The sequence below is a fragment of the Neodiprion pinetum genome, chromosome 3 (assembly GCF_021155775.2).
Source record: "Neodiprion pinetum isolate iyNeoPine1 chromosome 3, iyNeoPine1.2, whole genome shotgun sequence".
Classification (NCBI taxonomy): Eukaryota; Metazoa; Arthropoda; class Insecta; order Hymenoptera; family Diprionidae; genus Neodiprion; species Neodiprion pinetum.
The window spans coordinates 40,727,413-40,750,918 of NC_060234.1; the positions used below are offsets into that span (position 1 = coordinate 40,727,413).

The window sequence follows — 23,506 nt, forward strand, 5'->3', positions numbered from 1 at the left end:
ATCTTTGAAGGGAACAAGAACGCGTAGGCAACCCAAGTAACGCGAGATATCATAAAAGCGGAGCGCGAACTGCGGAATCCTACTTCAGTGTACAACTCTGCAGCAACGGGATTAACTTGTGTCAAGAAAAAAATAAAAAAAAAAAAAATAAAAAATAAACGAAAACTCGAGATTTACTCGATATTGCAGTCTCTGTAACGAGAGCCTCGAGCTGCAGGCTTTTCGCCTTGAGCACAGCAGTCGTAACTATCTCTAAGAAACGCAGCGTTCGATCGTGTAAAAATATGGATAACTGTGCGAGAAAGCAGACACTTTAGTTAGGTATATTAAGCCGAACTTGCGTTCAGCGATCCTGCAGTTACTTATTTATTTATTTTATTATTTTCAAATATTCTGGTCTGTTGATTTTCACTGACACTTGTTACAGTAACTTTTCTTTCTCGAAGAAGTTTACTTCCGTTTCAAAATCTCATTTCATCTTTTTGCTTGCCGTTTAAGCTCTCCGTTTGCCGCTTTTATACGGCATCGTTCGAACTGCATTTTTGCCACTTTTGCGTAATGAAATCGCGAATTGAAGAATTATTCAGAACCGAGGGGGGAGGATTCACTTACAGAGGGAATTCGTGGAGAGAATAAAGCAAGTATATAAATCCCGTCGAAAACTGTTTCGCGACCAAACTGATGAAATTTTTATAAATAGTTGCAGTCTCATTTACATGCAAGTTTTGCAAACTGGCAAATATCAACGATCTTCCGCAGTTGAAGTAGGGAAAAAATTCAAGAACTGATTCTCGGACTCGTGCTTAAAACAAGAAACGCGCACCTACGCAGTGATAAAATTTCCAACCGACGGAAGTGAATACCTCGGATGATTTGCGAGGAGCAGGTTTCAATGTAAAAGCCTTCATTTTGATCATCCAACGTGGCGAAATTTTTTGACAGACCGTTGACGGATGTGCATCGCGTGGCCGTGAAAACGACGCGTTGCTTTTACTCGCCGGAGATGATTTGACGTCGACCTTGAGTCCCTCGGGGCTTGCGGGCACTTAGACAGCGAGCACGTGAAGGCTAACCGCCGTTGTTATTACCGGCATTGTCGTGTTACCGTAACGACGTCCGGCGGCGGTGATGAATTTCAATTTTTTTTTTTTTTTTATTCAGAGTATAATTCTCTTCAGTAAAATCACACAGTTTGTTCTGATTAAATTATTGATATCGCTGAATATTCAATTTTTCAAGATTTTCAAATGCCAGTCTGGACTTCCATCGACTACGATTTGCTGTCATTTAACACAACGAGCCCCAATAATTTCACCCCCTCATGGATATTGATTTTCACTGACAAACAATAAGCAATACCAAATCAAGCGTTGAGATAGAGGAAAAAAAAACAAACTTTTTTACGTTGAATCTTGTAATAAAACGAACAAAAACTATTGTTATTTAATCGCGAAACCTCCTTGGGGAGAAGAAAAATGGTCGCCCGAAGAAGGGGGATGGAATCTGAACGAGGATAAGGTATTGTTGTCGTCGAATATGTCCGTAGACCAAATACAGATTAGCAGGTCTTGAGACCCGGGGGATTTCTCCCCATAAGCGTGCGGCTGCTTCGTGGCTGACATGCATTCGCGTTCATCCGTTCATTCATTCATTCATTCGCATCACCTGCGTTATCCGCCGTTTTTCCGTAATGGCGGAGCTCTCGAGGATTCGAAATCTCCAATTATTAAGTCTGATTACTCTCCCGCTCCGGTCTCGCGGTTGAGCCTTCATTATTTCCCATCTATCCGCTCGTTTTATGTATGCATATCATAAACCGCGGCATCCAGGGACGACACAATAATTGCAGACATACCCGATACCGTCCCACCTTTCCTTCTTCCTCCGAGCTTGCTTTTCTCGGTAATGATACGTCTACTTCTGACACACCGATTCGAAATTCATTGACAGCTATGAGACAGCGGTGAAAGACTTTTGTAGGGGTTAAAACGAAGTAATTAACCATTTGCCGTAACGATTTTCTCTCATTGATATTGGCGGTTGAATTATATTTCACTTCGTTAACATTAAATCAAACAATTTTCTTTTACCGTGTGAAGTAAACAAGTGTCAGAGATAGTTTATTTTCGTTTCGTAAGTTTTAAACATAATCATGGCATACCAAATAAGATATAAAAAAAAGAAAATCATTCATATTTCTCAATTCGATTATTCACCACTATAATTAATTGAACGTTTTCAAAATGAATAACGTTTGAATTGTTCAGTATGAATTGTCTATCCTCTCGTTTCTTTTTTTGTTTTTTACCATCCGAAATTGTCTCTCTGCATATCATTTATATTTCGTTACTTGCAAAATTGTCTCTCTGGTTTTCCTTGTTAAATAAAAGTTTCTTGTTACAATGTAACCGAATGTATCGAAGATAAATCAATCGATTGTCGGCGCACTTTCATGTTCTTACTTCACATTGATTATTTACCGGTATAATCCTCGTCAATATCCACGGTTTGTTTTAAGTAGATGATGTACCATGGACAAGCAAAACAAAATAATGATTTCTTATCATCGAAGGGAGAAGTTCGATCTCTTGAATTAAGAATACGTAAAACTTTAAAACCCAATTAACTACCCCGTTAATGAAATTTAATAAAATTCAGTAAATTAAACTTACGGTTATAAAATTTCAAGATTCTCTCTTTTTTCGTTCATCTTTCAACGCAGAGCTTTCGAAACTTCACACTGAAATAATACTCCTACAATTCCGAACAATCGAATGTTTCTAACGTCCTACGCATTTCTCTTGTTATACATAAATTCGCATCGAAGTAAGTCGACCTTTGCGGCGAGTGCCCTGCAACAGTGAAAAACCTGCGGTAATCGCAGTTGGGTGTGAATCCAACTTTTTCATCTATAATTTCAGCTTCATCCCCCCATCACCTATTATGCAATTTTTATGCTCAGCGAGTTTACACCCGATTAAACGCAATGCAGCGGGAGTTTGCAAGTTTGCACCTTCCACTCGACACTTCTACCTGTCTTCACGTTTCTGTGTGAGTGTTTTATTCACAGGCCACGAACAGACTTCCCATCTTGCCTTGCCGGCATTCATCCGTGTATTCGCTTTGATCGCGGATCCCGATTGTCCCGAAGTTTCTATAACCGATTTACGCTGCACTTGCCGGCAGTCGAGCAGCCTTCGCAATTGTTCTTCCCGTACAAATGATACGCGCTCAATTCTGCAACCCTTGGATTATGCACATTGCGTACATGTATCCACAGTACCTCTCTATTTCCACATATTCACGACGATGCGAGTTATTCGCGTGATTAAGGCGAGAAAATATCCCAACGAGATGAGCCATTTTTTTTTTTTTTTTTTTTTATCTTCTCCCTTCGCGTACATAACACTGTATTTCCACCTCGTCAACAGTTAACGAGCTCAAGGTTGAATTTCCGGCGTCAAAGCGGAGAGGTTAATGCTCAAATCCGTGACGTAATTCGAGTGAGTCTGGAGCCTTATACTTTCATTCATCGTCTCACCTCTCGTGATCTTCTTCACTCCGTCTAGACACCTGCGACAGTTTTTAACTGAATGCATTTCCCGCGCTGATGCGAGACTTGCAGAGGCGATACCGTGAGTCAATTCTTAACGCCACCCGGAAATCAATCGTCACCCGTACGTGAAGTTTTGAAAGCTCTCCGCGAGCTTGCGGCATTGTAACGAATCCGGTGATTATTGTTCCGGTTATTTTTCACCGTTTCACAGTTTCGAGGTGAAATGTGGCCGCGTATGAAGCTGCACTGGCTCCCTCGGGAGGCCGGGAAACGGGAATGAGAGGAGGAGACCAGACGTCCCGTTTTCCCGCAGCATCCCAGCCGGCATTATCTACAAGATTATTATATCTCCGGAAACGGTGCGGTGTGCGCTGTTCGGGAAGGAAAATTGAAACACATATTTTTGAGCCTGTTTTCCTCGTTTTTCTTTCTCTCGCTCTCGCAGTTTGTCCCGGTGAAAAGTTGATCTTAAAATCCTCCATTCTGCGCGGAAATAAACGCGGCATCGTCTCTGAGAAACTGCAACGCGCAGCGAAGGTATTACTACGCGATCTATATTATACGCAAGGCGTGTGTGTGTGTGTGTGGTTTGTTTTTTTATTTTTTTTCTCTTGTTTCCTCTTCTCACTCTACGGCGTTGAAATATCCGGAAGTCGTCTCAAAAACGCTCCCGCGCAAGCAAATCTCGCGATATAGCCTCGCTGAGGAGTCGATCGTAGGTATTCTCAGACACTTGTTACACTGCGTCTGATTGTTTGTCGTCTCAAAGTGCGACTCTAGAACCGGATTTAATAACGTCTATCTAGTCGTACTGCAATGCGGAAGATCATCGGCACTTGATTGTTCTTCTAGATACTTTGGCGGAAAACTTCATCCGTTTGAAATATATCACAGTACGGTGTGCAGGTTTCACTCCGGCGAAGCTGATTGTGAGTACAAAATTGTACGCGTTATATTGGATTGAAAAAGCTTTGCCAATAGCGAATATTTCAATTTCCCTGCCTGGATCCCCCGGTGGTAGTACTTCATACTGAAATATCCTTTTGTTGCATACCGGAAACAATTCAAACCAACCGATCTGTTGAAAAATGAATCATGTATCGTAGTTGGAGAAATTTTTCTCAGCGAGAAGATTATTGCCAACGTTTTGCGGTTGCAATAAAAGGATTCAATCCACGTGGGAAACATGATATGTTTTTCCAATTAATATTCCGTAGGTTATTCGTTTAGTCCTTTTTTTTTTTGTTGCTATTTTAGAAATTCAATGTGAGAACGATACAGATTAATCGTGCAGCGATGAAAACGGCCTATTCCGAAACAGTAAACAACTGCTTTTGACACTTGCATCGAACCCCGAAGCTTCATCGAGTCTGTCGTTTATGCATACACGAAATCTGTCAATATCAGGAAACTTGCGACAGTGAAATTTCAGCTCTTCTTCAGGGAACGTCACGTGCAGCCTGAATTTTTCATTTCTACAAAGTTTCGCTATCGCCGTAAGGAGGTTCCTTATAAAAGGTAGCATAAGCAAATACGCCAGACAGTACTGATCGTTTGGCTCGCGATTCTCTACAGCTAATCTAGGTATAAAATAATAAGGTGCATCTTTTAGAGACCTGTATATAGTGGTGGAATTAATATTTCGTTCCAAATTTGTTGACATGAGTCAAGAATCGTGGCTCGAATTGGTCTCGTCTCACTCACTCTTACGGATCGTGTACTCTAAGATCAGATTAAAAGTCACTTTTGATGGTAAGGTCTGAATTGCTGCCACGTTTGACGTGGAGTTGAATGCGAAACCGATTTAAAATTAAGCGTTATACTCGATTATGTCGGACCAACGACCGCACGGTGATGAGAGAATTAAAACCCTTGGTTCGACACTCAGCATCTTGCAGTTGAATAATCGCCGGTAATTGGCAATTAGGATAAAGGCAACGATATTCAAAACTGAAGACGGTATCGGGCCGTCTTGTTAATCGAGATGCTACGGACTGATTACGGAATAAAGAAGGTCAGAAGATCGTTGTCAGTGACGATCGCTCACTCGATTCATCTGCACAAATTATTATTCCCATCGATTTGTCGTCCCCAATTGAATCGTCAAGTCGCGATTCTTAACCGCGGTTAACGCGGAATCGCTTCGCTCTGCCTGAAAGGAAAAGCATCGCTCATACGCATGGAATAAATTTTCGAAACGCGTTCGAGTCCGACGCGTACACTCGGGAGAATGGAAATAAACGGCGAAGCCTCCGGTTTTTAATCCCGGAGGGTGTGCAGCCTCCCCTTGAAACGTCGAAGAAAGCAGCAAAGACCGGGGCGCCACGGGTTCGAAAAACGTCGAGTATCGCACGAGCATGTCAGACCGCAGACTGCACCGAGTGTGTCCACAAGAAGCTCCTGCAGAGAGAGAGCCGTATCTCAAAGACGTCATCTAGTCTACCCGGGAAATGGCTCTCGCAATCTTTTCTCTGAATGCGGATCGCGGCCGAGGCCTGGCATTCAGTGGATATCAAATGAAAACATTGGAGACAGAGTCGCGAGCCGAGGCTCTGATACGCCTAATATTTGCCCAGAGATATCACAAAGCAGGGATCTGCGGCTGCCCTCGCGGCACAAAAGCACTCGCGGACGACGCTTTTTATACCGTTGAAAAATAACTCGAAAGTCACTCAAACCTTCCCATATTCCGTTTGACCCGACTTCGCTGCCGGTGCAGATCCAGGCCTCGAGTCAGTTCCGGCGAATCATCCTTACCATTAGTCCCTCGGATAAGGATCTTCCGGCTCCGTCTTTTGCCGTCCGGCTAAAGAGCCTGATAAAATAAAAACCGCCCATCGCGCTTCGCGGATTATCCGAACTGCCTCGTGGCTCTTTCGGCAAAATTCTTTACGGCTTTCAAAAATTGGGCAAGGCTCTCTCGAGCTTCGCCGAGCTTACTCGGCGCTCGAAAAGGGAGGGCTGAATAAAAATAGGCCAAGGAAACGGAGTCCCTGCGCGAATCACGAGCCGCCTGAATACCTGCAAATTCAGGATCCTCCATTACATCCTTATTATAATCCCTCCGGTACAGCTGCTTGGCTGAGTAATTGAGCCCCGATCGAGTCGCTTCTCGGTCTTTACGAGGGGGTTGATTGGGCCCCGGAACACGGAAATAAAATGGCCCCTACCTGCCCAGAATAGTTTGGCTAATGAACTCGGCTCGTGCCCGGAATTAGTCCCGGGCAGACCCTGCATGCCTCCGACGTGGAAGGTTGAAGGACGAGGTCGGGGGGCGGTCGGTACTCGCAATATGGACGCTGCCTGATTAGATCTCCCAGTCACTCTTCCCAAGCGGGGGTCCCCGGCTCTCATCCTATTCGTTACACTTTATTATCGAGAATGAGTCTCGGTATCGAATTATAATAATCGATCATTAGAGTGCATCTCATTATTCGTCGAGGCGAACTGAGCTCGTATCTTTTGCTGCATCCTTGCTCACGGGGTTGGACGGTTTCGAAAGTCCGAAGAATTTAATTATTCTTTCATTCTCACGGTTCCCGTGGAATTGCATTCCGCAAACGTGAAAGAACTACGCGTCTGAATTCTTCGGAAGTGTTCAAGAAAAATATTCACGACGGTGGAATCGGTTCTGACGTTAATTTATGCCCATCAAGAGCACCAAGCCGTCCTTGATGATGGTAAAGAGAAATCGTTCCTGACTGGGATTGAAATAAATTGGACCCTTGTCGCTCGTCGGAGATGATTTTCGCGTCTCTGCACGGGTAGCAAACTGCACATATGACAAATTGAGCCTCCGTTGAAATGATCGCGTGAATGGAGTCGCTTGGTGTCAAAAAACGCTTCATATTTCAAACGAATTCTGCCTTGTGGAGGACACGAGTCAAATTACAGTGGATATTATGGGTACGTCAGGTGCACACTAGGTAGGTGTACCGGCTACAAGCGTGGAATTCAATTTCACCCCGACACACATCGACCGCTGGCCTAGGTGCGTGTTATTTATTAATTAAAACGATATTGAAAATGTACCGGCGCAGCCGCAGTTTCCAATATAATATACGCCCGTTTACGCCCCGAGCGATCATACGTGATTACCTATTACTGCCTGTCAGCAGCTTTCACAAACGTGAGTCGCTGCAGGAACGGTTCGAAAAAAATCCTCTCTGCGAAGAGTTCAAAAGTGTAAATCGTAATGGACTGAGAATTTATACAGAATTTTTATCCGAAATCGTCTCAATTGCGGTGGATTGAAAATATCCGTTGAAGGAAAGGCCGAAAATAGAAAAGCTCGTTTTAGATCCAGTTTAGCGATGCTTTTTAATGACGATGAAAATGCGGAAGGACAGGTTATATTTACAATTCAGCCGAGCGCGAATTGCGGGCAACCATTTTCATCCTCTTTTGCAACGTCTTTTCCGTCTTTGTTTTTCTCCCGAGCCCGTTCATCATCCTCCTTATTGTTGATGTTCGGCACCGAAATAGTCGAGGAGTTTCCGGAGGCGTTGAAGCGACAGGAACTCCTGGAGGATCCCTCGATCTTGCCCCCCGAAACACAGGGAGTGTCGTTGAAAAGTCTGTAACGTCCCCCTAAGCCGCACAATCCTCGCTGTATGGCTCGCTGGATTGCACTCGCGGCATTACCGTGCTCCTTCTTTATGTTCGCGATGTCTTCAGCCAGACGTGCCATCTACCTCGAAAATTATGAGGACCTCGATAAGCAATTATATTTTCACGAGTGACAAAAGTTTAGGGGAAAAGGTGAAAAGAACATGCCTAATATTCGCCATTCGTTCGTCATTTTTCGCCGAATATCGACAAAGATAAGCTGAACAAGTGGTGCGAAACTTTTAAACTCTTTCGTTTCGCTCAGACTGTTAGTTATAATAGTATGTACCTGAATTTCCAGCTTGTCGATACGTTTGGATTGCGCAGTGCCGTTTGATGATGGATTGTTTGCTGGAGCTTTTACTCGCTGTCCTGCTTCAACGTTTTTCGGAGAACTGCAACAGACTTCGTCGGGATTGAGATAACTCATTTTCTCACGAATCAATGACGGCTGTCCATCCGCAGGTTTCACCAGAAACTGTAATTTCTCCAAAGAGTTTGTCGAAATATTTTTAAGGCCAAGAGAAAAGCTTCTTTTAAATTTTTTTCACAGGGGTTAGAGAGTTTATGACAGCCTGAAGTGTGTGAAATATCGATGAAATCGAGAACCATTTCCGGTAAATAAATGTTCGAACATTTTCGGTATAGTATCGATCGATGACAAACGAAACTCTTTTTCAAATCGCTGCGTATTCAGGTTTTATTGATGTCAAGGAGATAGAATGAAAAATTGTGTATCGAAAACGGCGAAGTTACAATCTTATCTCTCGGATTTCTTATTCTTCTTTCCACTTTTTGCAATCTTCTGAGTTTTGGTAGCGATTTTCTTTCTGACCGGTGATTTTTGATCGGCAGAAACGGGACTGAAATAATCGTCGACGTCCGTCTCGGAAGACGAAGTCGAGGCGAGAATGTGATCGTCGCGTTCGCCAGCAACGGGATGCTTGAGGGACTTGATCGGGTTCGTCGGTGCTTTGGGATTAACCCCGCGAAGCAAAGCTCGCTGAAAGCTCATTTCGTACTCGGCGCGATCGTTCCTAAGAGCCTCGCTCCGTTCCTCGAGTCGCAAAATTTCTGCCCTCAGCTCCTCCATTCTGTCGTCCGTGCAACCTGCCGAGCATCTTGCGGTTGATCCATTCTCCGGCCTCTCGTCGTCTCTGCCCGACATGATAACTCGAGTAATTTGAAATTTGCTTCTCGTTTTTTTTTTTTTTTTTGTATCCTTTTCTCGGTGAATTTTTCAGGCCATTTTGCTTTCCTTCATCCTTGCAACTCGGTATAACAGAAACCGCGAGTTGACCCGACTCGTTTTTATTCGCGTTTTGCTTGTTTTTAAACTTGATGAGCCTCGTGACTCGGCGGTTATCCGCATTCGTGCAGCAAGCAGAGAGCAAAAATGAGAAAAATAACGTTTGCTGCTTTGTTACTGAGCTTGGAACAGAAGTTAAGAGGACAAGTGAGGCGGTTGTCCGTATCTCGAGGCAAGAAAACGTCTGACGCTCTTGCGCGTATAGACGTTAAGCTTTATGGCAAAGTACCCAAAGTAATGTTTTAATGTGCCACCGTAACGACGTTAAACGACTCTTCACGAGAGAAAGCAAAGCTTTCGCCCAAAGTCAAGTCAAGTTATACATACAAGGTTATAACGAAGAAAGATAAAAATCACGGCTTTCGCACTCTTCGCGTCCACCTAAAAGCTCTTTAATTTCTTCACCGCGCTTGGATTATTCCAATACAGAAAGAAATGTCACTTCTCGTTAGCAGAAACAATTTCACAATCAGTATCGTTGCATGGAATAAAACCGATTCTTGTAGGTGAGTTATGGGGCAAATAAAAGTAAACAGAGGTGATTAAACCGTAAATTAAAAATTATCCATCGCGGTTCGGAGTATAACTCACTAAAACTGGGAGTTCGAGAAGTCAGTTTCTGTAGTTATACACGCGTATATTCCCAGGGCAAAATAACTTTCGGATCGAATCATATATTCCCCGCGGTCAACAGTCGCCTACGTATAGACGAAGTAATAACAGGCCCTGAAATATTCATTGAATAGTTTGAACGATCGACTTGAGTTGGACCTGATATTGGTAGACGCATTCAATTTGTGGTGAAATCCTTGGTTCATATCATACTCTAGATCACGAGAAAACAGCCCTTGATTTGAAATATACATATTATACCGTGTGTAGGATTATACCCATAATTATTTATGAAGATGAAACGATGAGATATCTCTGACATTTAATTACGATCGCAACTTTGTTTACGTTAATTCTCGTGCCAGCAAATGGTTCGGAGATCGTCAGATGCGTACAGCTTTCGCATGAAATTATCAACGTGTAATACCTACTACCGGCAGTATTTAATACCGGAAAATGCGTGAATCTGAACATGCTGTGAAAATATGACGTTTGATTAATAATTTCAAAACTCTTCGGTAACGCTCAAAATACTTGTGCCATAACCATCAATTTTCTAAAACGGAAAATATGTTCTGAGACTTCAAAGCAACGTAGAGTAGAAAATATGTGGCACACGGAACAATTTTTGTCACAACACGGACAGTGTATTTTTTGAAATTTATAAACTAGCGGAGACTCGATTGAAACTTTGCAATGGTGATGGTAAAACGTTTTGCCGCAAAAGCGGCAATCGGTCGAAGTAACCTCACCGCAGCGGCGGACTTCAGGTTACATTTTCGTTGAAAATTGCCTCGAATTTCGTCCGGCAGCCAAAGTCCGACGGTTAATTAGAAATATGGCGAAACTGGGGACCAAGGACGTCGGCTCATTGTACGCCGGGGGATCCTTGGGATCCTTGACGTGTTCAGTGATCTTTGACACTTGTAAGACCTCCGAGTGGAGCACGCCCTGGATGGTCTCCAGTTTCACCCGCGGGGTTCGAACACGCGTGTAAGCTCCGGGGTACGAGACGCTTTCCCGAAAACACGTGTAACTTCCAATTGGCCGAGCACGGAGTCGATCGGTCAAAGATTCCTGTCAGGGTTCCCTAATTAGGTTAAGCAAATTGCGGGGTTCGGTAGAACGGTCAGTCAGCCGTCAAACTGCAATAAGGCGTACCAATGTATGAGGAAATGAGTAAATAGCGGACCGGAATTCACAAGCTTTATTCGACTCTGTTACACCTGATAGCTCTGATCATTAATCATGTTTAATTGTTACACTGCAGTAGATGCTGTTCATAAATCTATCATTTTACTCTGAATGGTAAACTCCGAGATTACTTTATGCAAATTATGTTATAATTAACTGAAACTTACGATAAAATTGGCAAACTTCGCCAGAATACAACTTTCATAGAGCATACTACGAATCGCTTGTGATAACTGTATTTAATGTGGTAACACAGACTTTTTGTCACTGTACAACCGAAAATATATTCAGCTCTTCACGTATTCCTGATTGCCTCTCAAATTTTGATCATTTTTCATAAATGATTGCAAATTTCAGTTTTTTGCTGGAAATTAGGGTATTATTACTGGCGCATGTGACTTGAGTATAACAGAAATGTATTTATATGGTCTTGACGAAAAATCGTTTGAATTTCAGTAATTGACAACTCATACATTGCTGAACTCAGTTTTATCTTATCAATCTTTTTTTCCCTCTAATTGTACCGTTGGGAGGTGGTAAAAAACTAAGAGAATAAAAAAGAGCAATTCTGTTTCCCTGGCTACCACCAAACGCACAGATACAAGGGACACGAACTTACTCCAACGAATACTTAAAGCGGATAGAATAGAGAAATACGAGATAAGTGTTTGTAAAAAACGCCGCAAGTCGGTACAGAAAATACTTATTAATCTTACGCGCTGTAAAGTGTTTCAACTCTGCGGCTGGCGATTAATTTTTTTCATGCACAATTATTCCCCGCATACCGAAAAAATAATTTCGAGGAAAAATTGCGCGTTCATTGTAATTTGCACAGAGTTGCAAATTATTATATCCATGATCGTAATACTCGAGGAAATACGTTCGCGAACCTCGATATGCTCGGATGTAGCCGCGTGTAGCAATAATTTTAATTGAAGTGCTGCATTGCAGCGATACGGCTATATTTTTTTCGCACACATTTTTTGAAACGTCAACGCAACGCGTGCGGCCGCCTAGCTTTATTCCACTGCTGATGAACCTCGACGGTCTCCGACGGTCGACGACGCCACTTGGGTCGGCTGCACTCATCCACTTGGCGACAACCCGGCGCGTATGCGAAACTCCGTCACGGAATATACAGACCTAGCCAAGTTTCCCCCGTGATTACGCGTGTGCGTAAGTACCTAGGTACACACACCACATTTGCACACATTTTGCACGACAAACTTGTGCAACTCGCGCGATGATCCTCGCGAGAAGCCTGCTTCCGCCTCACGTGGCATTTTTAACAGAACAAAGTAAGCACGTTTGAACGTCATGTCCAATTTTATGAAAACGGTTGTGGATGCGGATTCCCTTATCGACACTTACCGACTCTTAGCCAAGTCGCAAACCTTTTTCGAAAATTCAACCGAATCACAATCGGGACATTCTAGAAAAAGGTTTGCGTCCTTGCTAAGTGTCGGTAAGTGTGATTATGGGAATCCGTATCCAAAACCAACCTTGCGTACCTGCTGTAGTAGAAATATTTTGACTTTAATAAACGAAAGATATACTGTACTATGAAAAGTGTAAACAAAAGAAAAAACTTTGCTACTACGATAAAATTATTCAATATTAAAGCGTAATGTCATTGTACAGTTATCACTGAAACGAAGAGTTCAGTTTTTAACCACTTCATGACGAGGCGCTCGATTTCGCTTGTACAAGAAAAAATCCTGCCTTGTAGAATCAGGGATGCATGATTATTCTACCACCGCTTTCACTGTATTCAACTCAATTCGAATTCACTAACTAACCACTTTGGAGCAGTGCAATTATACAATATCCCATGGCTGCCAAGTCAATTACAAATCTGCGAATTTGATTACAGTTTTCTCAACGATATAAAGCCGGCTTTTAATTTTTACAAATGAACAGCAGACTCCTCTCCTTTTTTCATTAGCTTTACAATCGTAGATTAATTCTGGTTCCATGATTCGTCATCTCAATATTATTGAACTGGTTATATTTCTTAATGCTTCTTCCAGAGACAATCGAAGGATTGATCGTCTTTCCAAAGCCTAGGAAACTGCGACGTGTTCCAGGTGTCGAGTAACGTATTTACGAGTTGTATTTACAGATGTGTCGCCGGCTCGTTCCGTAATCCGTATAAACACGGAAGACCGACAGCGCGGAAACCCTGAGAGCAAGAGAAATCTTTTGGGTATACCAGAAGACACGGCTCTCGAAGCTCTCCAAACCACGAAAACAAACCCTACTTCCAGAGCCGAACACCAAAACCGTCCAAACCAGAACTTATCCGGAATACCTAACCCATTATTTGACGAGAACGTTCCTTAAACCGTTCCATGGTGCTCACGGGTTGCAGCTGCGCTCAGACACCGGGAGAAAGGGTGAAGAATTTTTTACCGATTGATCAAGAATATTTCTTGCGTCTTAATTTCACTAGGCAATATTCAAGTCACTAGTTTGTTACTCCTAATTTGAGGTATTCAAAATTAATCCTAAATTGTACAACAAAGGACTTGGAGACTCGTCGAGTCCTCAAAGACACAGCATGGAGTCATTCAAATCAAAAACTCCATCATTTCCCGACCTTTTCAACAATTTGTCGTCTCAAGTCATTTCGGTGCATCATTAAGTGGTGTAAACTGGTTCAGAAATCATTCAAACTTATTTAGTGATGTGTTTTGCAGTTGATTTTGAAGAAACAGAATTTCACTAGTAGCAGAATCTCTTATAACCCTTGAGGTTGAAAAAAATGGCTAATACCCTGCACCCAATAGGAATTGGAATTTCGGAATGCAAGAATAGAGAAAGTAGAACCTTGCGCAACGTGGAGAAACGTGTAAAATCGCAGTCTGATACGCAGCGAAGTGTGCCAGACAATTCTGGGAAAGACAGTGCACACCGACAATCCTGGAATGTTCACACCGTGCGCTTTTTCCTGTCGTATTACAGTAACGTAAATCAAGTCCCGGCTATCCGGCAACTCTAGCAAGGTTGACATAGTTTCACTGCGGAAAAGGTCCGACCGAGGAATAATCGAATGTGCAGGGTGCGTCGCAGGGGTAGAAAAAGAGCAGTTCTCCGTTGTCTGTCCTCCAGGTGTTGGTGAAGCAGCCACCGTTCCAGTATCACATACACGTCACTCTTTTGTTTCTTCCAAAAGCTCGGTGCAGTTCGAGGGTGCAACGACTGCAGCGATTGGCTCGAGTCTCCTTTCGAGAAACGAGACCCCGTCTCTCATCCCTGCACCAGGTTGTATAACCTTCGTGCCGCGGGAGGTTCCGGTGAATTAGTGAAATGACTCCGACACCAGCTCCGGCGCCTTCCGCGCTTCCTCGTCCTCGTCCTCGCCCTCCCCATATCATCCGCCTTATTATTACTCGTTCACATTTTATTCCGCACGGCATCATCTCCAACGCATTAGAATATTACTCCGGTGTTTTGCTTGCCGTCGCGGTCTATACGTATATGAGTGCAACAACACGACCACCGACACGACATCACGACACGCGGTACACGTACTGCAACATGTCGTACACCTTATACCGCATTCGTTTCGCAAATTAATTCCTTTGCGGTTGAAATTACGCCGCCGACGGAAATGCCTCGAGGCATAATCCACTCCGGCTCAAAGTCGCCTTTCCTCCCATCCGCGTAAACTGTGATCTACTCTACCATTACATCTGGAATTGCTCCAGTTTCGTCCTCTGAGTACAGTCCTCATCCTGGCGCATGTCACCTTCGCTTACCATCGTCAACTGATCGCATTGCCAATCTGTGTACGGTTTGTCTCCACTTTGGAACGGCACTACGGCATATTCTTTACTCGGTTCTTCTCAATCTGCTTGGATCCAAGGTATATGCAACTCCATTTTCTTTCGATTGAATTATTTCGATACTCGAGGATTGCGAGGACAGTCTGAAACACGTTCACCTTTTGTAAACATACTTCTTGATGTATAATCCAAAGAAAATAATTCTAGCGTTGATACGTAGCGCACGAACGCCGAGCAGCAAGGTAGGTACATCGGAATTTTTAATCTCTCCAAGAATGGCATCAGAGTTTTAATCTTCTTTTTCGTAACGGTTTATTTATATTTATTCTTTTGATCCGTCTCCTTTTATTTTCTACTACAGGGAAAAGAAACGATTGTGCTGCATGGATTGTAGGTAGACTGCACACCTTATATACGTGTATGATACTCAATTCTACCTGCTAGTGACAAACGCGGGAAAAGTTACTACACCTATAAAGTGAATATTATATGAAGTTTTAATTACAAACCGATGATTGTTCATCCATAAAAATACTGATACGGGTATCTATGGATCGTTCTATCCATCCGCCTCTCCTTATAACTTCGCAGCTCGCGTAGAGGTGGATTTGAGGACCAAGGTCCCGAAGAAGGGTGGCCGTCCCGAGGCTTTCACCTTTCCCTTGGGATACAGGTAACTACCGAGCGGAAACGAACACCGTTCGTCGACCGTGAACGCGGGTTTTAGCTTTGATCGGGTATAACATGTATGGAATAGCAGGAATAAGAGATTCGGCCCTCTTATTAGGTCAGCCGTTCATCCGACTGTGAATTCGAGAGAGCGTCCTTTCGGTCCTCGCCTCATATCTCCATACGATTGCCGATTCACTATACGTGAGGAACTTATTCATGTACTTAAGTAATGCGCATAAAAAAATTAAACATAATTTATCTTACTCTCAGATCGTTATTTATATGGAAGCAACTTTGTTCAGTGATAATTGATGACGAAACTTATAGTTCGTCATAGTCTAGAAAATTACCGTCATTCATTCATCCACTTCACGCACACGCAAACGATTACTTAGAAACTAATAATCACATTTCCAAATGTTAAATACAGCGCAATACATGTATACAGGAGAATTCTTTGACGTCGGAATGAATTCAATGAAACTGAGGACTTGTCTTTATTCGTGAGGTATCGTTGAGTCGGCCACGGTTTATTTTACGTCTAATATCCCCAAACAGGATTCGTCGATACTTGAATACATACAAAAATTATAAATTTAGAACGTCCGACGACCAACTGACTAGCTGCAACAGACTCACCATTTCTCTTGCATGCGTATGAACACCTTCGTATTTACTCTTACAGTGAATCCTGCGAAATCTCGGGTACCATGACATCCGAATTGATAATTTTTATGAACGGCTTCATTCCTTGTCAACAAAATATATCAAGTACAGATAACGTTGGTACGATCAATGTGTCAATTGAGGAGTGAAAGGTTCGAGGGTCAAGAGTTAAGGGTGCAGAATCGGTGACGCGTGAAATTAGCCACTTTTGTTGAAGAAGACGAGCGGCTGAAGGACCTCGGACAACGGAGAGAAAGAAAAATAACCCGACGTCGGAATAAATACAGCTTGAAGTTGAAAAAAGAGTATGAAACCTAAATCACGTGTATACACTGTATGTATAAGTCACGTATGAAAAAACGGGATGTCGACCGTCTGGCGCACATTTTACGAAGAGAAACGTAGACTCGCGGAACATGTGCGGCTACGTCAAGCCCGCCGTCATGATTTGATTTTAAGAATGAATTATACGTTTTTGAGCTATCGACAAAGGTGAAACTATGTCCAAGCCATTCTTGCCATCGCGCTCTTCGGTGTGATGTGGCACTCGATGCTTGGACACGGTTGAAAAAGATTCTTAGGCCGATATAAAATCGCATGTGAGTCGACAACGGCCGCCATGTTGTTTACGTAGCAACGTTTGAGTTCGTCTATCGAACATTCTACAAATGTTAGGCTATGTTTTCGTGTTCTTTTGTTTCTTTGTTTTTATTTGCGATACGAGTCGATTTATCCGCAGCTGACCTGGATCCGATTCATACTTCTTTTTGCATTGTGAAAAACTTACTTTGAAAGTTGAACTGTATACGTGTATGCGCGAGTACTTATGTTTTTGTCAAGATGGGTTACGGTTCCCTCTTGAATCCATCAAGGACAAAAACGTACCTCTTTGATCTCTCTTTCCCCGCGAGCACGAATCCAGGTCAAGCCTGGCGTGATCCTTGGAACCTGCTTCTGAAACATAATTACTTACTGCAATTAGGTCGTTTTGCAGTCGACAATTAAACGGTATTATTCGTTGAAGCATCAAAGAGGGTGCAGCGAAATTTTACCCAGATCATCGCCGATGTTTAAATTCTCACGGAGGATCGGGGAAAAATATTTCCTTTGTCAAAAATTTATTTTACATCTGTATCGTACTCGCTCGATTTCCGAGGGCCCCCCATGGAGGCGTAAAATTTTTTACAGCTGCAGGACGGCGTATGTGTGAAATACGGAGACGCGTGACCGGGTTGTTACCAGAACCTCGAGGTAGTTTAGTACACGTATCGTAACGGAGCGTGGAACGTAAAAAATATTCTTAGCACACTGCACAGCAAGAGTTGAAGAAGTCGGAGAAGGAAGGAAAGACCGAATAAAGGACGGTCTGCGTTCTCCAGCCTAGCGTCCTTCCTCCTCCTCCTCCTCCTCCTCCTCCTCCTCCTCCTCGCCGGGCACGGCTTACTCAAATATTTATGTTATTAATACACCAAAAGCAATAAGTATGAGTATAAGGTTACCGCCCTTTGAAGCTGCCGATGTTCACGTTCCTTACCCTTAACTCGCAACCTCGGTAATACGGTGCTGGTGCTGCTGCTGCTCATTCCGCACAACGATCATCGGCGCCCGTTTGCTTTACTTATACATATTATACGAATACTTCACCATTTGAATTCCACTGACTCTATAGTCTGCTCCCAGAATTTGGAAGATGGTAAAGATTAGACTTTTGTGGCATTACAATGCTACAGAAATATGATTCGAACCAGGTTAGTTTACAGATTGAAAATCGAAATTACACGCGGAGCATATTTATTTTTTATCCTTTGCCCAAGCCGAAGGACAATTCGGGATATCGGATGCGTGCAATATATCTCCTCGCGGAGAGAACGGATCAGGAAAAAAGGAAGGACTCACCCTACCAAAATTTGGAAATAAATAACGATGCCTCAACCCTCTCGAAGGGCGAATAATATTGGTTTAGGTAAGGGGGCAGGAATTGTCCGACTAATAGGGAGCTAATAACTTATTTGTCTAGCTCTAGAGAGCAGCCGCTGCGCCCGTTTTCAAGTGTATAACGACCCTAATAAAAGGAATAAAAGTGAGAAACGGTCTCAGGAGAAGATGTATAAAAAAGAGGAGTTATGACTCGACTAATCCCGTGTATCGCTGCGGCGACGTAACTCATATTCTGTATCACGATGTGACATAATGTCCGACTCCGGGTTATCCTTAAAGGCCTGTACGCAACTCTTCGGATGGGTGTATAAAAAGATTTGAATTATGAGCGGAGTACCGCGCATCGGCGACCTAGGGCAAGAAAACGCCAGACGCGTAGCTGCCGAGGGCGGAAAGTCGGATGAGGGAATCTTGGAGGCGTACAGCCAACAGGGGGAGATTTATTTCAAGCTGCAGGGTAATTTTCGAAGGGATCTTTTTCCGAATTACGACAACGAGAGACTCGGAATAGGAGCTCGGCCATCCAGCATCCAGCATCCAGCATCCAGCATCTGCGCGGCGGTAAGAGAAGTCGATTTTAATGAGGTATGCGCCTCGCATGCAACCCGTGACCGCTAAATGGTAGCAGCTGTTCATTTGTCGTCGATTTGTCAAACCCACACGGATTACAAATTTATGCTTATTTCTCACCCTTAATTACCCCGTTTTGTTCTACGAAGATACTCAGCGGACATCCCGAACTGTGAGTTGACTTCACTTTTGGCTGCTTCCGCACTGAGCCATTCCGTTTGGATCTCGAAGCGATTCTCTCCGGAATTGAAAACTTCTCCAATAAGGACAAAATTTACTCGATTAGACCTGGTGAAAAATTAGCATTTCAAGCTACGAAACCCCGATTGTTTTGGAAGCTGTACGTTCTAACTGAAGTCGATTATTCTAGATGGTGCAAAATGTTTGAAAATGATTAACTGACGACGAGTAATGACAAGATCTGATATGGCAAACGATATAACTGCAGCCGCATTCCGTGTAACGCATCTATTCTTAAATAATTATACAACGTAAATTATCCGTCCTAAATACTTTATATATTATATATTATACAAAGACCAGACTGCCTGATAATTCAGTAATCACGAACGTGAATTTCACTGTTCTCGTCGTACTAGAAATAGGACATATAATCGTTCGAAGTCAGTTGGTACTTGGAAATAATGATTTACGTCCATATATGAATACCTCGCATATGTGGACGTGTTCTCGAAACCGCCGAAGGAGCAAAGTGTGTACAATCAATCATCCGCTTGTTCGCAGACGAGATCGTATCAATTAGCACCTTTCCTCAAACGTGGGTGCATCCTTCGGCTTTGCAGGATGCGCGTAAGTAAAAGAATAATTGTGTCTGTATATAATATATAATCGTAATTACAGACTTGGCGTGTGCAGATTTATGCGCATGAGAACATATTCAGATGTAGATACGGACTTGTACGAGATACATAACGCACAAGAAGTATCACGTAGTAAACCTTTCTGTAAAGTACAGGCAGAAGGACGGCGAAACGATTTCGTCGAGACAAATTAACCAAATAAAAGAGGAGAGGGGAAAGAAATCGTTAAAAATTAATGAAATTTATCCCTGTAAAGTGTACATAAATACAGAGACGCCTGTAAGACGTCATTAAAATAATAATTGATACGTTTTTACCGAGTAATTAATGACTACCCTCCGCACAGGCTGTAAGCTTCAGCTCCTCGCACAAGGTGGTATTTTGTTGCTGGTGCTGGTGCAGCGGTGTTGGATTATCGTAATGTAATTACAAAACTTATAATTACAAACGCCAGTTCGCGTTTGACTAAACTCGTCGGAAATTTTTCACTTCTTTTCTCTGCCTCCCCTTCGTTCTTCCTCCTCGATTTCCTTCTTCTCTCTGTTTACACTGATTTCGAACGAATGAAAGGTGTGCACGTCGTTCACTCTCCCCTGTATTTTCCAACTTATATCCGTTACACGCGTTGCAATTACCGCAGAATTTCCTCCGCTACTCTTGATTATATTTTTTCAAGTAGTGTATAAGCATGTACGCATACTTCATACGTCGCACCTGAAGTTACACAAAAAATCTACATCTACGTATCTTCAATTTGTTTAAAATTTTTCTTCCTCAATTTTTACATCCACGGATCATAATTGTCTGTAGCTATAAAATGTGCTGATCAAAAGGTGAATTTTAGAGAATTCCTATAAGAGACAATTAATTCATATGTTTAGATAAATTTAAAAAACTAGTTCGGTATTCACCCGATTGAAGGAGAGAAGAAAAATTCATCGCTAGGGATGAAATAGCTCGTTAACACTCGAATAGTGACACAAGTCTTCATGAGCCAATTGGGATGATCACGTTCTGTAGAAAGAAAAAACAACATTTCAAAAATGAAGCGACACGTGTATATTTTGTGCGAATGCAGCTTATCCAGACGCGTACGTGCACAGTGGGAAGTTGAGAATCGCAAATGCGGGGGTAATGAATACACATCCGTATTGCACAGAGTTAAGTAGGTACGTAAATTTCCTCGGTTTCGCGTATTCATTCGGCAAACAATATCGTTTCGTTCCCGAATGGTATATATATATATATATATATATATATATACATACATATTCGCATTGAGAATGACGCGGGGAATTGAACGAGGCATTCACGCCGACTATGTCTTCATTATAAGGCGATGAAAACTAATGAGCTGCAAGGCTGGCTAATTTACACCTCGTTTTTTAATTGCCTCCTCCTGTATTCGGATAAAGAATCCGCACCGTGTAACCTCGGAGGAAAACGTCTCGCGTATAACGTAGGCAAGGCTACCCTAGAAAACACTTCGGACCCCCTCTTGTAATGCACTCTAAACGGATAAACCTGGTATTTAATCCGTCCAACACTCTCGTAAAACGCCGGCTTCGCTCACATGAACGACGAACTCCGTTTCAATATAGTATTGCATACACGACTACTAAAGCATAAGCGATGAGGAAATGGGAAAAAATGTGATAATCGGATTGAAGGAAAAGTGAATGTCCTGCCGGAAAGAAAGGCGGAAACCGTGAAAAAGAAATCCGATTTTGCCAATAGTCGAGTTTAAAAAAAACATCAGTTTAATAATCGTATAGATTACAAAAAAAAAAACAAAAAAAAAAAATGGAGACTAAAATATTTTCTTCCCTGTAGCAAAACATATTCCAAACGTACGTAGAAAAGTTTCCACTGACTAGGAATACTTAATTTTTGAGTTTCTTTCACCGTTTAGTGCTAATTTTGTGACCTAAGAGTGACCGATTTCTAATCTTTTTTCAGCGAATTTTGTCGGTCAATTAGTGATCCACACGTGGTGTGAGAAATTAAGGAGATTAGTTGGCCGGAATCGATTACTTTTTCATATTAATCTGATTGCGACTGGAGTATTTATCAAAATATTTTATTTGTAATTTAAGAAGATCTTTTTAAAAACATAACGTTGCGAAATAATGGAATTATAAACAATGGCTTAGATATCGATGTTTCATTTCAAATCGGTTCGAAATAGTTAAAAACCTAATAGATTCGTTCGATTCCACTCTACGATGTGTCATTTTGTTGATATTTTTTCCACAGAAAAATTCATTGACTCACTTTTTCTTTATCATGTCGAAATCGCTAAATATTTAATTTTTACAGTATTATACCGATATGGATATAATGAAAAAAAAAATGGCAATAGATCCTTCAATAATAGCTTCCTCAATAAAATCCGCCAGATTTATAACGATTTCGAAATAATTCGAAGTAAAACGTCGATAATCCAAAAGCTTTTTCTTGTATAACCCCATTTGTTTGTCTATATTTGTATTTTTAAAAAGGATCTTCGTACCCTTACCAATGTAATAGTTTGCCCAAGACTATCTACTCGGGACTATCTCGTAGTAAAATTATTATAAAACATATTTCACAATTGTACGACTCGATAATAGCGCGTCGTAAGTAAGGGAGGGTTTCCCGGCTCTCTGACATAGGTATAAACGACGCTCGGCAAAGAAACAAGAACAATGCAGTTAACGACGAGTCATTTGTTAGGAAGATATCTACGTTACGGTAGAATTGTTTGCCCGAGGAAGCGAAAGTTACACGGCAAAGTTTCCGCACAATTTGACTTAGAGCTTTCGGGGTTAACGGTCAAGGATCAGTCAGCCCCTTTGTTTGATGGACCGCGGACGCAAGGTGAGAACGCCACAAACTCACTCACCACTCGGTGTTACTCTGCACTTTCCTCCGAGACTTCCTGCAATGTTTACCTATGCAAATTGTTCGCAAGTTGTAAGTTCAGCAGGTGTGACATCCGCGTTGTCGACGAGACGGAGACGGAATTCTAAGTCGGCCCGATCCTAACTTTTGCCCGTATTAAATTCTACAGGAAAGGAATCGTTTACTTTTGTATGCAAAGGGAGAAATTTACTTTGCAATATTTAATACGCTGTGAATTTACAAAAAAATTTTGAATAATGAAGGGTTCGTACTTTTGGGACACGCGTAAACTGATCGAAAAAATTGACCATTTTTACAGGCCTTCGCCTACGCCGATGTCGAGGGTAAGAAATTCTTAACGAAGCATCAATACAAGATTGCGATGACCGCGATGTTTGGATTTTGTCCGGATAAAGTGAGATTTCAGGACAACTGCGTCAATTAAAATCGACGTATTTCAATTATAACGCACATTTTTCAAAGTGGGATATCAAGCAGATGTTGGCCGATACTTCAAATAACGGAAATTTAATCACCTTTCAAAAATTCCAAAATTCGGTCAGGAGGAAAATCGATTCTCCTGAAAATTTTCTCGATTTTGACTACTTCTTCACCTGCCTCGATGGGAATTGTGAGCGTTCGCAAATTTATATTCGGAATCATTGAAACCCCAAAATTCGACGGCCCATTAAGCTTTCAATATTGCAACATGTTTCAGCTAAGGGTTACATAATTTTCGACGATCTGTTGACCGCCGCAGAGGAGGTGAATTTGAAAATACCACCAGTGATTCTGAAAGGCGCTTTCAAAGAATTGGATCACGACAGAAAAGGATTTATAAGAATGGATGATTTTGTGGCAATGATGCGATGCAGATGAGATTCAGATT

At 42.3% G+C, this 23,506-nt stretch overlaps 2 protein-coding genes across 2 annotated transcripts in view; both read left to right on the forward strand.

The window, feature by feature from the left end:
• The window catches only part of LOC124214519 (uncharacterized), a 278,457-nt gene that overhangs the window by 200,106 nt on the left and 54,845 nt on the right, over positions 1 to 23,506 (forward strand). The gene's annotated exons all lie outside the window — the stretch shown is intronic.
• Positions 18,668 to 23,496, forward strand: LOC138190636 (EF-hand calcium-binding domain-containing protein 11). The gene is made up of 4 exons (XM_069134404.1): positions 18,668 to 18,928; positions 22,937 to 23,032; positions 23,101 to 23,248; positions 23,336 to 23,496. Exons 1-4 carry the CDS (start codon positions 18,668 to 18,670, stop codon positions 23,494 to 23,496), a joined length of 666 nt encoding a protein of 221 aa, XP_068990505.1.